This window comes from Perissodus microlepis, chromosome 18, assembly GCF_051167445.1.
Source record: "Perissodus microlepis isolate ML-2025 ecotype Zambia chromosome 18, ASM5116744v1, whole genome shotgun sequence".
Taxonomy (NCBI): Eukaryota; Metazoa; Chordata; class Actinopteri; order Cichliformes; family Cichlidae; genus Perissodus; species Perissodus microlepis.
Genome location: NC_140478.1, coordinates 26272320 through 26288140, shown reverse-complemented (window position 1 = coordinate 26288140; position 15821 = coordinate 26272320). Strand labels below are relative to the sequence as shown.

The window sequence follows — 15821 nt, the reverse complement described above, 5'->3', positions numbered from 1 at the left end:
ACAGTTGGTGTAGAAAGGAGATGGGGTTGGTTTTAGAAAGTAGTTTGTGAAACAGTGTTTGCTCATGTGTAGTTGCAGACTTCAGTCCAATTTAAAATTTAAAGGATTTTGTATAGAAACAAATCTGTTCTCATTCTCAATTTAATTACTCACAATTAAACCATTTATTCCTACAGTTTGACTAGCAAAGTGGGACAGGTTCTTCTTCTGTTTTTTTGTTTTTTTTGTTTTTTTTTAAAAAAAGTTTCCGCTTACTTCAGGAACCGCATATATAGTATTTTCCTGGTTCCCTCCTTTACTTTTACCTGTAAGTCAGTCATAGAAAATATAGATTGACTTGCTTGAAATTTAGATTTTGCACGAAAAATTGTATTTCCTTATTTAAGTGTTATATTTACAACGCGAGAGAAAAAAAACTCATCCCTCTTTGCAGTCAAAGTGATTTTTATATTTTTATAGCTTTCATTAAGTGTGAAAAAACATGCCTATGGAAGCTGTCATAGTCACACACACACACACACATCAGTTTAACACTGACATTTATCATCTTATATAATATTTGAGTAGTTTGAAGTATATTTATGATATATTTATAGACAAAGTGCATCTTTACATAGATAATGCAAATTTCAATTGTCTCCAATGACATCCAATGTCTGACATCCAGTGTCTCCAATAACATCAAGATTGCCTTTGAATTGTTGTAACCATCATTACACGACCTCTTAAAGCTAATAAAACAATCTTTACTGTTCCAGTGTTTTCCAAGTCTATACTTTAACATGTGCACTGGCACAGCTAGGGACCTTTCTCTCCTCTGTCATGCTTCCTTGTGCTCTTTAACTTTTTGTTTTGTTTTTTTAAAAAGGGGGGAAGGGAAAAGAACAAAATTAATTCAAGAATTTCCTTCTGACCACTTCCCCGTCTTTGTTTTATAATTTCAATGGCTTTGTTATTATTTATTTTTACTTGATATTGTTATTCATTTTTAATTTACATCTTAAATCTCCCATTCCACAGTGAATCAACACAGTTATAAACACATTCACACAGAACATACACAAAGTAGATCTTTACTGTACTAAAGTATATCTTCATCTGGGCTTCTCATGGCATTACCTAATCATATGGGAAATGTGTATTTGTATAAAGTGTATGCTTAAACGCAAAATATAATTTGTGTGTACTTTACGTATCACCAATTCACTAAAAAACATTGGCACTTACATTTCATGATGACACAAGGGGTAATGAAGAGAATCAAGAAGATGAGAACAACAATCGGAGCTGCAATTTTGATGGCTCCACTGCACACTGTAATGAAATTAAATTATTGTATCACAAAAATTCTGAGTTCAGTACTAGGATTGATTTGCTATCCATCTTCTTCTTCTTCTTCTTCAGGATTTATTTGCAAAAAAATAAAATATTATAGCAGTAAATCTTTTAATGATCACTACAATATCACATTACACACCCCTGGTTTTGGCAGTTTACTTAAACAAGTTCTTTAAGAAGGCAATACAGATTTTTTTTTTTTTTGACAACCATTCACAGTCGGTGGTCAGTTCACACCTACATTCAATCATCAGTTGAGTTAACCCCACAAACTACATGTTTTTGGACATGTAGTTAGGCATGGGGAGAACATGCAAACACCACACAGCAAGACCTTTAAAACGTGGTTATTTCAGTTTTCATGTATTACTATGACCGTTATTCTCACCTGTCTCTGTTTCACAGTAAGATTTGAGCACCTTCTCAGTCACGTTCCAGCTCACTTGGTTGCTGTGATTACAGTAAATGGTGTCTTGATGCAGGTAAACAATTAGAGAGGAAAACACTTTTGTGGCCTTCAAATCCTTTTCTCCTGCATGAGAGCAGTTTTTACCATCACATCTGAAACTACTGCTGATGTTAAAGTCCACTGTGCTGCAGGTCACAGTCAGGTTACAGGAGTCTGAGCTGTTGGACACAGGGTCCACTGTCAGGTCAGCAGGAGTCACTCGATCTGGGGAACATGAGGTGTGAAAGTATTTAAAACACGTCTATAACGTATCAACATTTCAAAATAATAATGAAAATAGAAACCTACCTTGAACTATGACCTTGTATTCAGCCACAGTCTGGTCTCGTCCCCCAACCACAACTGCTTTATAATCTCCACTGTCATTGTGTTGTACTTTCTTTAATATCAAAGAGTAACTTTGTCCAAACAACTCAGCCTTTCCTGCATATTCGTTAAACACTACTGGATCATTATTAAAAACACATTTACCTATATTGGTACTGGGATTAAATTTCCAGAACAAATCTGTCTGTTTGTCAAGTTTAACAGGTTTCTCTATATCCAGATGTAAGTCCTTTCCATGCAGCACAAACACATGTTGGAGACCTAAAAGAAAACAATTAAAAAATAGAATTAAAAAATTAACAACAATAACACTGGTGTCAGAATTGCATGCATGACGCTATATAGAGACAATTTAATATAATGACAGAAGCTTATGTCAACTTAAGATCACAAACAATTAATGTGGAATAGTATTTAATTCTCCTGTCCAAAAAACAAAAAACATGTCAGTGTTGACTGTGTGGCAGGCAGAGTCAGACCCAAATTCAGGAGCTGGAAACAAGGGAGGTAAACTAAAAGGCAGTTTTATTGCTGAACTTAAACATACTACAGAATAACACAGACTGAAAAACAAGGAAAACAATCTATAAGTGTGTTGATGCATGCTCAATCATCCAGGTAAGGAAATCCCAAAAAGTTGATTCTGTTCATCTGGATGCAGCGTTTTCACTGGGAGAAACATTTCATCACTGATCCAAGACTGAAGAAGTCACTTGGATCGTGACAAAATATTTCTCTTACTAAAAACGTTATATCCAGAAGAACAGAATCAAACTTCTGGGTAAATCTATGAGTCTTCAGGGAGAACAGACTGCAAGGAAGGACACAACAAAGGACAAAAGGAGACAGAGACAATACATAACAAGGGAAAACACAACAGGTGGGAAGATAACTGAAACAAATCAGAGATAATTAGATAGGGGGAGTAGAACTGAATATATATTTCAAAATATACGAAAAATGACCAATAATATATTAATAATATATGTGCTAAAATACATTTCAAAATATGTTATAAATATATTTGAAAATGTATTTTAGCACATATATTTTTTGGCCATTTTTGGTATATTTTGAAATATATCTCAAAATATATTTTAAAATATAATAATTCTGTCATTAAGGTTCTTTTTTCTGATTGATATGAGAGGTTTGTGATCAGTTTCTGCTGTAAAGGTTGGTAATCCATTAAACATAGCTGTGAAATTTTCCACACCCAAACACTAAGCCCAAAGTCTCTTTTTCAATTTGAGCATAGTGTTGTTCAGTTTCTGTCATTGATCGGGACGCATATCCGACAGGTTGCCACTTTTGTTGGATCAAAGAATGTCAGGACTGGCTCTGTCGTTACAGTCTCCTTTAATTTTTTCCACTCTTTCTCAGTGACCTTTAGGGGATATGGGTTATCTGTATGACTAGGTGTGCTGCACAGTGTGATTAAAGTGATGTTACCTTATCTGCCTTTGAATGGTTTCAAGTTTAATCAGAATACTTTATTAATCCCGAAGGAAATTAGGGTTACAGCAGGCAGCTTACAAAGGAACCTTCTGACCAAACTTTACACAAACATCACATTGGGAAGACATGTCAGAGAGGTAGGCTGATAGGAAAAAAACAACGAAAATACATAACATGAGGTGAGAGGAGGAGAAAAAAAAAAACTCCACTCAGACTGAGCTCCTAGTGGGAGAACAGTTTGATAACAGAAAAAAAACACCTCAGCACAAAATGCACATGACTATCAATACACCATAGAAACACAAGACAAGCAACAGGGGCGGGTAAAGGGTAAGAGAGAGCCGGTGTAGACAGCGCATCCGGTCCTGCAGCATGTCTGCGCTGGTCCAGTCGACCGCCATCTTCCCCGGGAGGGGAAAAGCATTGAAGGCGTTTGGAAAGGGAGGGGGGATGAGTGTGTATCAGTGTGTGTGTGTGTGTGTGTGTGTGTGTGTGTGTGTGTGTGTCCGTCCAGAGTTCAGCTGAGACAGTGTCCTTCGCCCTGCTAGGCTAAGTAAACAGTCTTCCAGCCAACTCAGGTGGCCTTGCGTAGGATAGGAAGAACAGTCTAAGCACAGTCTGTTATCAGGGTGTTTTTTGTTCAGCTTCAGCCTTGAGATCACAGCTGGCGCCGAAGTGGCAGCCGCATGAAGTGATGGTGGTTTTTACTTTAGTGCGAACAACTCATGTGAATTTCAAAGCTGTTCTAACAGTCCGACACTGGTCTCTCAATCTCCTGTTGGAGAGCCGTGAGCTTCTCCATGATGTTGTCAAACTTACGCTCCGTGATGTTGTCATTCTTGTGCTCAAAGAGCAGATTCTGAGAACTCAAGACCGCAGTGAGCTTCTCCAAGATGTAATCAATTTTCGCTTAGAGGTCTTATTCTGAGTGTTCACGGCAGCCGTAAGCTTCTCCAAGATCTTATCCGTGCTGCGCTCAATGAGCCCATTTTGAGAACTCACCACTCGTCCCATCGATTCAATCCCAGCGGGCAGCCTTGTGGGGTTTTGAACAGCCGATTCCACTTTCTTTAATCTTCGATAAGCCAGGGCCAAGCCAGCTCCAATCAGCCAGAACCCTGTTATCATGGTTCCGAATAGGTAGATATCTTCAACACTCAGGCTCACCCGAGCCCAGACTTCTCGTTGAGAAAAGGGTGTCAATTGCATTCAGGGACCAGTTGATCAAATCCATAATTCCTCTTTAGGTTTTAGAGAACAGACTGTGAGAGAGTGTTCCAGGGAAAAGTAATACAAAAATACACGAGACTAGACAAGGATACAAGAGGCTAAGCAGGGAAGATAAGGGGGAGAGGAGAGGAGAAAAAGTGCAACCGCCTTCGCCAAGAGCCAAAGAGAGTTTAATGCATCCAAATAAATTGGCATCTCATTTTTTAAGACTTACATGTACTGTGTTAGTTCATGTATTCTCTTCCTCTTTGAGACCTCTGCCATTTTTACCTAGCTATAAATAGTTTCACATTTTCAAGACTGTATCATCTTAGAATATTATATTTTTATTATATTACAAAGTTAAAGAGTACTGCATTGGATTTGTGTATAATGAAAACCATGCAGTTAGAGTACAATTACTAATGCAACAATCATTATCTATGACAAGTTAGTAAAGAGATTAAAGAGAGAACATATATTAGTATGATTATTAATGTAATAACAGAACACACTAAATATTGCAGATATTGCACAATAGTCTGCAGGTACATACACTCATTGGTTCTCAGCTGACCCTTTTTTGTTGGTATGTCTGTAAACTCTGTGCCTATTTCATTTTCTCAAAAACAAGACTTTGAACAAATAAAAATTGGGTTAACTAGCTCTGTTAATTCAAATTAAGAGAAATATCCAGCTACCTTTAAGTTAGACCACAATATTATTCAGCAACCAAACCTTTGTGTCTAAAGTGAGCAACATGTGAGTGAACAGACCCATATCCCTTCCGATTAACATGTTTCCCTCACAGTAACATGAACATCCACATTTTACACATATGGTACATCAGTGAACTCTGTTGATCATTATAAATACAGTTATTGGTTTTCTTCAGCTCTGGGTGTTTGTTGTTGGACTGTAGAATTGGGCTTTGCAGCTCTGTCCACCTGAGCATACACTGTCTTTGTCTGAGGGATGTTTTCAGTTTTGGTGGATTTGTGTTCAGTGTGAAACTCCACCAAAGCATAAGTAGATGTTGGAGAATTACATGATTCATGTCCTGAGGGAGTCTGACTTTGAGTCTGGCCTGGAGTGACCTCCTGGAAATAAATCAAAAGTGCTTTGTTAGGAAAATGTAATATTTATCTTACATGTTTACACAATAATAACCCAGGAAGAAAATATCACACACAGTGAAGTCTAAATGTGGCAAGAAGAAGCATAAGGTTGGATCTGCATCAGTGGACTAGATGGAACAGTTGGTGTAGAAAGGAGATGGGGTTGATTTTAGAAAGTAGTTTGTGAAACAGTGTTTGCTCACATATATAGCTGGATGGCCTGGATTTCAGTCCAGTTTAAAATAAAAGAGGATTTTGTTCAGGAAACAAAAAATGTTTCTTAATAATTTAATTACTCAAAATTAACTGTATACAGTTTGACTAGCAGAGTGGGAGAGTTTCTTCTTCTTTTTAAAAAAAAAAAAAATATATATATATATATATTATGCTTACCTCAGGAACCGCATATATAGTGTTTTCCTGGTTCCCTCTTCTACTTTTACCTGTAAGTCAGTCATAGAAAATATAGGCAAGGCAAGTTTATTTGTATAGCACAATTCAACAACAAGGTGATTCAAAGTGCTTTACAGAGACATTAGAAACAAAAACAAATAAAAAGCATGATTTAAAATTGATTAAAACAAGCAAACAAGCAAACTAACTAATTAACAAACAAACAAACAAACAAACAAAACAGTATATAAAATCAAAACAGATAAAATCAGAACAGTAGATAAAATCAGTAGTTAAATGTAAGTTTTGAAATTTAAGCTTAAAAGTGTGGATTTGGTGGTTTATTCAAATGCAGCTGAGAATAGGTGAGTCTTCAACCTGGATTTAAATAAACTGAGTGTTTCAGCTGATCTGAGGCTTTCTGGGAGTTTGTTCCAGATATAAGGAGCATAAAAGCTGAATGCAGCTTCTCCGTGTCTGGTTCTGACTCTGGGAACTGATAAAAGACCGGATCCAGATGACCTGAGGGATCTGGAAGGTTCATACTGGGTCAGGAGGTCACTGATGTATTTTGGTCCTAAACCATTCAGATATAGGTTGACTTTCTTGAAATTTACATTTTACAGGGGAAATTTATTTCCCTTATTAAAGTGTTATATTTACATCTTCTACAAGGTGATTTTTTAGTACATAAAGAAACGATCTTACTGTAGCCAAACAGAAGTGATTTAGTGGACTAATACATAATAAAATAACATTTATTCCCGATTTTCTTTGTTAACTCGTGCTATTTACATAGAACTTTGATACAACCCTGTTCTGTCAGTAGACTGTAAACAGATCAGTCTGCCCAAAAAAGAAGAAAAAAACTCATCCCTCTTTGCAGTCAAAGTGATTTTTATATTTTTACAGCTTTTATTCAGTGTGAAAAAACATGCCTATGGAACCTGTCAGAGTCCCACATTTAAAAAAAAAAACCCTACAGGAACAGCAGCCATACTATTGTTATAACTACACTGTAACCCCCACATAGTCACAGAAAATACACTACATATCAATTTAACACAGGCATTTATCATCTTATATAATGTTTGAGTAGTTTGAGGTATATTTATGATATATTTACAGACAACGTACATCTTTACATAAATAATACAAATTTCAATTGTCTCTGATGGGTTGTGGAAGTCAAGATTGCCTTTGAATTGCTCCAACCATCATTACACGACCTCTTAAAGCTAATGAAAACAATATTTTCTGTTCCAGTGTTTTTGCGTATAAAGACTAAGTCAGTGTACCCCGCCTCTCGCCCTGTGACAGCTGGGATAGGCTCCAGCGCCCCCCGCGACCCTGAAAAGGATAAGCGGAAGCGAATGGATGGATGGATGGATGTTTTTGCTTTGTTTTTTTTTCCCCCTCAGACAATGCTGCTGTGCACAAGTAACACAAAGTAAAAAATAACTGTTTAAAGCCTTTGTGCCTGCCCTACAAACACTTTATACAAATTTGTTGTATTTAAACAGTGTTTGAGAAGGAAGTGCCATCTTGTGGAGCCATGATTTGAATGAATGGGCATAATTACAGTAGAAAATAGCTACTCCCCAGTAGAAGCTTCTGGCTCGGGGACACATGTAAGTGACGGAGCCCAAGAAGATGGCCACAATGGCAGGTCACTGACTTCCTCTGTATCATACACACATTAAAGTTCACTGACTGTTGACCAACAGTCTGGGAGCTATTTTTTGAAGATGGTCGAACTCTGATTTGAGGGTCTTCGCTGAAGTCTGGCCGCAACTCTAAACTCCAAAATTCTGGTGTGAATATCTTATTGAAGCTAAACATAGCAACTAAAACTAACTAAAATGAAGTGTGTGCTTCAATGCAAGATGTAATTTTGTGTACTTGAAGTAGCAGCAATTCACTAATTTTTCTGAAAAAAGAAAAAAACAACATTGGAACTTACAGTTCATGATGAAGCAAAGGGTAATGAAGAGAGTCAACAAGAAGATAACAGAAGTCGAAGCTGCAATTATGGTGGCTCCACTGGGAACTGTGAAGAAATCAAATTATTATATCACAGTGATTCTGACCAGGTTAAGTACTGGGATTTATTTGCAAAAAACAAAAAAAGATTTACCACTGCAGCAAATATTTAACTGATCAGTAGAGTAATGACATATATATATATATGGTTGTGACAGTTTGGTTAAACAAGTTCTTTAAAAAGAACCATTTACCATTTACAACCATTTACAGTCAGTTCACACCTACATTCAATCACCAGTTCACTTAACCACACTGACTGCAAGTCTTTGGACTGGATTGTGGATGCTTTCTCCCACAATCCAAAGACATGTAGTTAGACATGGGGACAAAATGCAAACATCACACAGCAAGGCCTTTAAAATGTGGTTATTTCATTTTTTTTTTTTAAATTCATTACTATGACCGTTATTCTCACCTGTCTTTGTTTCACAGTAAGATTTGAGCACCTTCATGGTTTGATTCCAGCTCACTTGGTTGCTGTGATTACAGAAAATGGTGTCTTGTTGCAGGTAAACACTTAAAGAGGAAAAACATTTTGTGGCCTTCAAATCCTTTTCTCCTGCATGAGAGCAGTTTTTACCATCACATCTAAAACTACTGCTGATGTTAAAGTCCACTGTGCTGCAGGTCACAGTCAGGTTACAGGAGTCTGAGCTGCTGGGCACAGGGTCCACTGTCAGGTCAGCAGGAGTCACTGGATCTGGGGAACAACAGGTGTGAAAGTATTAAAAACACGTCTATGATGTGTGAACATTTCAAAACAATGAAAAGAGAAACCTACCTTGAACTATGACCTTATATTCAGCTACCCTTTGCTCTTTTCCGCTGATTGTTACTGCAGTATAATCTCCACTGTCATTGTGTTGTACATTCTTCACTAGCAAAGAGTAATTTTGTCCAAACAACTCAGCCCTTCCTTCATAATTGTCAAACACAACTGGATCAGTATTAAAAACATGTTTAGCTATATTATTACTGGAATTAAATTTCCAGAACAAATCAGTATTTTTGTCCAGTACAACAGATTTCTCTACATCCAGGTGTAAGTCCTTTCCATGCAGCAGAAACACGGACTAGAGCCCTAAAAGAACAACAAAAAAAAAGAGAAGTAAGCTAAAAAGCAGCTTTATTGCTGCAATTAAACAAAATACAAATTGATGCTGGTTGGAAAAAACAAGGCAAACTAATGACTAAAGACAGAATCAACACAGCACAAAAGGAGACTGAGACACACTGTATACACACAGGATAATTAAGGAAAAGGCAACAACTGAGACAACATCTGAAACTGATCAGTAGAAGTTGAACTGAACAAAAAAAACATAAGAGACATGAGGTCACCAAGGAGGAAATGACAAACACTGACCTGGACACTGAACCTGACACAGTCAGAAGGCAGAACACGGAGACAAGACTGGGATAATTAGCATCATCTAATGTGGAACCAAGGACTAAAGGCAAAGATAAACACCAAAGCAGCAATATCATACTCAGAGGACTACATACAAGAAATAAATCACACTGCAAAAACTAAAAGAATATTCCAGAAAACTCATAACCAACCATGCTTAATATCAGAATAGTGAGCCCGCAATAGCAGTCCTCCTAAATCAAATGAAACCTTTTATTATTTATTTGTTTGATTATTTTATTATTATTTAGTCACATCCAACTGCTTTTTGTCTATGGTGTCTAGAAAACGGTGTGGGCTTCACACTGCAGATAAACTTTTTGTGGAAAGCCTGGTTGTTTTGGAATTACAGATTCCATCTCACAGTGGTGGTGGACCTTAAATAACTATGAATGAATATATCAAACCACCCAAAACATATCTATCCAGGATTGAGACCAGGAAGCACAGACACAGTCTTACATATCTTACATATCCCCCCAGAGACCATCTTCTCACAGACCACAGAAAATGAACCAGAAAAAAAGGTTACCTTTATAATTCATAAACAAGAAATATTAAAAATAATTTCACATACACCAAAGAAGAAAACTGTTATACATGGGTTATTAAATATTCAGTGAAAGTTTATGGTAGTGAATGATTTTAATAATCAAGTGTTACTAACTGCCAAATCCTTAAACCACAGCTGAAAAGCATTTACTTTAGTTTATATACAATTAGGTATATACAATACCTATATGTATTCTCAACACTGACACAAGTTTTGTTTTATACCTCTTTACTGAAATGGCTAATTATAGATGAATGTTTTATTTTCCCTTTTTGTAAGAAAAATAATAATAAAATCCTCACAGCTATGTCATCATTTGAGGAAATTCATTATAGCCCAGAAATGGCACTAATGAAAAATCTTTTGGCCTCCGTGCTTGTCCTGTTAGACTTCACTATAGCATCCGATACTGCTGATCACAACATCTTACTAAAGATATTGGAATACAGCATTGGTATTGCTGAACTGGTTTGAATCATATTTATTTCATATATGGTAAATGGCCTGTATTTGTATAGCGCTTTACTAGTCCCTAAGGACCCCAAAGCGCTTTACACGTTCAGTCATCCACCCATTCACACACGCATTCACACACTGGTGATGGCAAGCTACATTGTAGCCACAGCCACCCTGGGGCGCACTGACAGAGGCAAGGCTGCCGAACACTGGCGCCACCGGGCCCTCTGACCACCACCAGTAGGCAACGGGTGAAGTGTCTTGCCCAAGGACACAACGACCGAGACTGTCCAAGCCGGGACTCGAACCGGCAACCTTCCAATTACAAGGCAAACCCACAACTACTTAGCCACGATCGCCCCTCGACATATTAAATATTATATTCATTTTTAATTGCTATGAACATGATACCCAGTTATTTTCATCAATGAAAGCAGATAACACATCAGCTAGTTAATCTGCAGGCTAAATTTGGACTAAACAGAGGTTTTTAGTATTTGACCATAAAACCTCAGAAACATGGTGTTTAACCAGATACATACAAAAGACTGGGAGTCTCTTATTTCAACTGTGCAATATTGCTAACATCTATGACATCTTGGGTAATTTTGAATAGTCTGTTTTGCTTAAAAAGGTTCCTAAATGACTGAAGTGACCTGAATATCTGTGTGGTGGACATAATAAGAACTGTTTGTTCATATGCTAAGGAAAAAAGCGTCAGCACTTCCTTTATTACTTCCTTTAGCAAAGTGGCTCAGATTATGCAAACATTACCTATAACTGCATTTTCCGTTTCATGCCATAATTTGCTAAATGCTATGAATTTTTAATAACAGCATGTTAAATGAATACTGCTTTTTGTCCAGTTGTTGTCGCATAAAGATTTATGTAAGATCTCCACACTGAGATTATGATCTATAACTGATCAAAGTGTAGCCATAATTTAAGGAGATGTAACGGTAGCTGTGGCGACAGGTCACATACTAATTGGAAGGTTGGTGGCTCGTTCCTGTCTGCACCAGTCTGCGTGCCAAAAATTATTGGGTAAGATACTAACCCACCAAGTTTCTCTCCGATAAGTCTGTGTGAATGTTACAGAAGCACTTACATAGAAAGGCATAGAAAAAATGCTAGTATGAATGGGTCAATGAGGCAAATTGTACAAAGTGCTTTGAGTTCTCAGAGTAGAAAAGAGCTGTATGAGAACCAGTCCATTTAACATGTGTAAGATTCAGTACATTTAGGTAACAACCAGCATTCTGGCATAAGCAGCACAAATTACTGACTAAAAATTAAGCAGACCTGATGAGGATGCATGAAGGAGAGACTGATGGAGAATCAATACATTTTTAAATGAAGGGTAAAGTCTTCTGATATAAACTGCTGGGCACTGGGCATGATGTTCTGAGGACTGCGACTCAGTATTTATAGTTATATTTGTTATTCTGTCACCATGTTTATGGTTCTGGTTTTATTTTGCCAGGCCCTTGTCCTGTGTGTGTAACAAACCCCTCAGATTTCCTTATTTCCATTTTGTGATCTCCCTCATACCTGTGTCCTCTGTGTGTTCTATATTTCCCAGTTATTGTCAGTTTTTGGGGGACTATTATGACAGAGCTACATGGCAGTACTCACTTTATAGTGAGTTCTGATGAATTCTGCTCTGTTCCAATCAAAATCACAGTATTACTGAGGAGCAGAAATAAATGGAGCTCAAATCTAAACATTCGTAATAAGGAATGAGTAATGAGTTTTAGAATAGATATTTTGGCACCTCGCTCACAACTTTAATCCCTGAAAGTTGTTTAGAATTTTAGTGTACTGCTCTCTACTTATGAATTCTCCTACCCTTCTTTCCTTAGTTTCCTTGGTCAAGAAAAGGAGACAGGAAGTAGCTTTCAAACACATCCCCTGTTTCAGAGTGATGCCGAAAAACTTTTCATGCATTTGTTACTTCTGTGATGGACTATTGCAATTCTTTATCAAGTTCTTCTAAAGGCTCCCTGAGAAGCCTTCAATTAGTACAAAACATTGCACCAACACAAACTAAAAGGAGGGGTTATATTTTTTCCTATATTAGTGTCTCTTCATTGCCTTCCTCTTAAATCACAAATTTAGTTTAAAATCCTTCTTCTCACACATGAAAAAGCTAAATGATCAGGTCTCATCACACCTTAAAAATGGGGTGGCTGTGGCTCAGGTGGTAGAGCAAATCAGCTACTGACTGGAAGGTTGGTGGTTTGATCCTTGGTTTCCCCAGTCTGCATGCCAAGTATCCTTGGGCAAGATACTAACCCCAAGTTGCCCTCCAATGTGTTCATTTGCGTGTGAATGTTGGTTAGATTGCACTTAAGTATAGAAGGAAGTGCTTGGGTGAATGAGGCATGTTGTATACAGCGCTTTGAGTACTCTGGGAGAGTAGAAAAGCGTGTATGAGGATCAGTCCATTTACTATATAAAAATCTAATACTACAATATTATCTCAATAAACAACTTCATTCACAAACCATGACTAAGTTATGCTACTACTACTGACTGAAATTACTGGGGGTCTACCCAAAATGCAATAAGCCTTTCTTCATCCCCCTTTTACTCCCAATGTGTTTATATATTGCATTTCATTAACATTTGCTTTTTCTCTCCCATAGTTTGTCTTTGGATTCTCTACACTTTAGTTGATCTTTTTTCCTGCTTATTTTCCCCCTTTACTCAAAATTTGTCAGATAACCTCCCTGGGTTTGCCTCAGCTGGAGGTCTTGTTGTATTTGAAGTATTTTTGAGGGACAACTTTCACTATGACTTTGGATCATTGGCTATGATTGTAGCAGATATTCACACTGCTAACTGAACATCTCAATGTAAACTACATTTAACTGCATAATATTGAATTTTATCAGCATCGTGACTAAAAATACCAGCATCACTAAAAACATACCATTTTGTACTACCAAAAGATTTTTAAAAGCAACAAAACAGTAGTTTTAAAAACAACAGAGCGAGTTCTTACCTTGTACTTCTATTATGTAGAGCAAAGAAAAAGCAAACAGGACTACACAACAAGACATCATTCTCCCAACTGAGCAATTGAAGAAGGAAGTAGCATAACATTTTGACAAACCACACCTCTGGGACTAGTAAAGATTTTCTTTTCTGGGTTGGTTAAATGAACAGTTGTTACTTTTTATTAAACATGTTTCAGGGAGAAAAAAATTAAATAAAATTTAAAGAGGCTTGTTAGCCATATTTTTTCAAGATGAGTAAGGTTATGACTGTTTTAAGTAACACAAATGTATCTTTGGCATGTGTCAGTGTCAGAAATGGCATCAAAGAGAAACAAAGCCATCAAACTAGATCCCACCCGTTTATGACTGGACCAAAGACAAATGATCATGTTAGCAAAGCTGCGTTTTGTAGATTTGTTACAAATGTACAGACATGCTGATAATGTGATGTTAGAGTTTCAGTAGGATGCAGCTGAGGTTAACATAGTATCAGTGAGACTTAAACTTCAATTACAGTTTCATTTTAAGTCTTACAGTCTAAACAAACAATTCCACATGAGCATAGCTGAGTAAGACCCAATCTGACTAAGACACAATCATTTTAGTTATGTACATCAGACGCCAGCAATGTTGTTTTTTGCTGCATGTATGTGGATTAATCAACTGATTAAAATAAGAGCATATCTGTCATAGCTAAACACTTAACTGGCACACTCACAGCAGGCTCAGAGACAAAAATGTTTACAGAAAGCAGGAAAGTGCAAAAGCAGATGAGAATTCCTTATGAGCAGCAGAAAGTTCACATAATCTGAGAGTTTTCCTAGAAGAGCGAGTTCTTCCAGAGATCGTTTTCCGGGTGGATGAAGAAAAGCAAAGATAAGAATAAATCACTGAGATGGTCTTTAAAGACACTTTACACTCATAATGTGAAAAAGTAATTCCAAAACAATTATTTTTCATCTTATTCAGATCCATTAAAGTCATGGATCACTTCGTTTGTAACTATTAATATTCCACATTCTCACATCTCAGCACTTACCTGCATTGTATCCTACTGTTCCACTTTTTTGTCTGTGATTTCTGCAAGTGTTCAAGGAATAGTAGGCTACCATTGTTTAGATAAAGAAGAGTTCCTTTAATGTCTGTGCATATCTGGACACATTAATATTATTAAAACTACAGAGACATTCAAAAAAATTTACAGTTTGATTTGTTAAAAATTAATCATCTGTTTTTAAAACTAATAATTCAATGATTTTCAGTGTTTGAGTGCTTTTAGTAGACTCAAAATTTAACACACATTCAACTTAACTTTTCAAGGTGCAAATTTACTTCACTTACATAAAGTGCTATGTTCTGAAGCAGCAACAGCAGTCACGCATGACAGAAAACATGAAATACAAACACCATTACTAATATACAGGTCACACAAAATGGTTCAGGTTTGTCTACTTTTCAGTTGTAGTGCTACATTGAATTGAACTATTATAGACAAATTACATGTTTGGGTTTTTACCAGGAAATGAACCAGTCATGATTCTCTCAACTGAGCAATGAAGAGGTAGAATAATGTTTTGTCAAAGCACACTTGTGGGTCCTTTCAAGCTTCTCATTTTGGTTCTGCGTTGGTTCACTGAACAGCTTTTACTTTTTTTAACCTCTGTGGTTTGTTTTTTGTTTTGTTGTTTATTCTGCATGGGGAGTAGATCAAGAAAAAGGAAAGGAGAGGGAGCCAAAGAGATAAGTCAGAAAGAGTACAGACTTGCTGATTGTGTGACATTACTTCAGTGTCACAGACAGAGGGCAGTAGGTCGTACATCTGTCATACAGTCAGACTAAGCTGAAGCTGCAAGAGGTGTTGAAACATAGACCTATGAAAAAGAAAATGGTTATAAATGGGTGAACACAGCTACTTAGATAAGTGTCCACTCATTTAAAGCAGTAAAAAAAGCTTTTAAAAAGCTTTTTCAGTAAAAGCTTTTCTGAGAGAAATTTGAGAGAAAATTAATTCAGAATTTTGGAAACATAAGATAAACCCTCT

General features: G+C 36.8%; 2 protein-coding genes across 2 annotated transcripts; both read right to left on the bottom strand.

Annotated features, from left to right (window-relative positions):
* Nucleotides 1-234: 234 nt before the first annotated feature.
* LOC146368022 (uncharacterized) lies at nucleotides 235-4606 on the bottom strand. The gene is made up of 5 exons (XM_084912738.1): nucleotides 4595-4606; nucleotides 2096-2471; nucleotides 1727-2011; nucleotides 1228-1314; nucleotides 235-305 (listed from the first exon to the last, which is right to left on the bottom strand). Exons 1-5 carry the CDS (start codon nucleotides 4604-4606, stop codon nucleotides 235-237), a joined length of 831 nt encoding a protein of 276 aa, XP_084768864.1.
* A 369-nt stretch (nucleotides 4607-4975) lies between these two features.
* On the bottom strand, nucleotides 4976-14825 carry LOC146368021 (SLAM family member 5-like). The gene is made up of 6 exons (XM_084912737.1): nucleotides 14820-14825; nucleotides 9140-9431; nucleotides 8774-9058; nucleotides 8276-8362; nucleotides 6313-6362; nucleotides 4976-5901 (listed from the first exon to the last, which is right to left on the bottom strand). The coding sequence occupies exons 1-6, from the start codon at nucleotides 14823-14825 to the stop codon at nucleotides 5680-5682; spliced, it is 942 nt and encodes a 313-aa protein (XP_084768863.1). The 3' UTR covers nucleotides 4976-5679.
* Nucleotides 14826-15821: the final 996 nt, after the last annotated feature.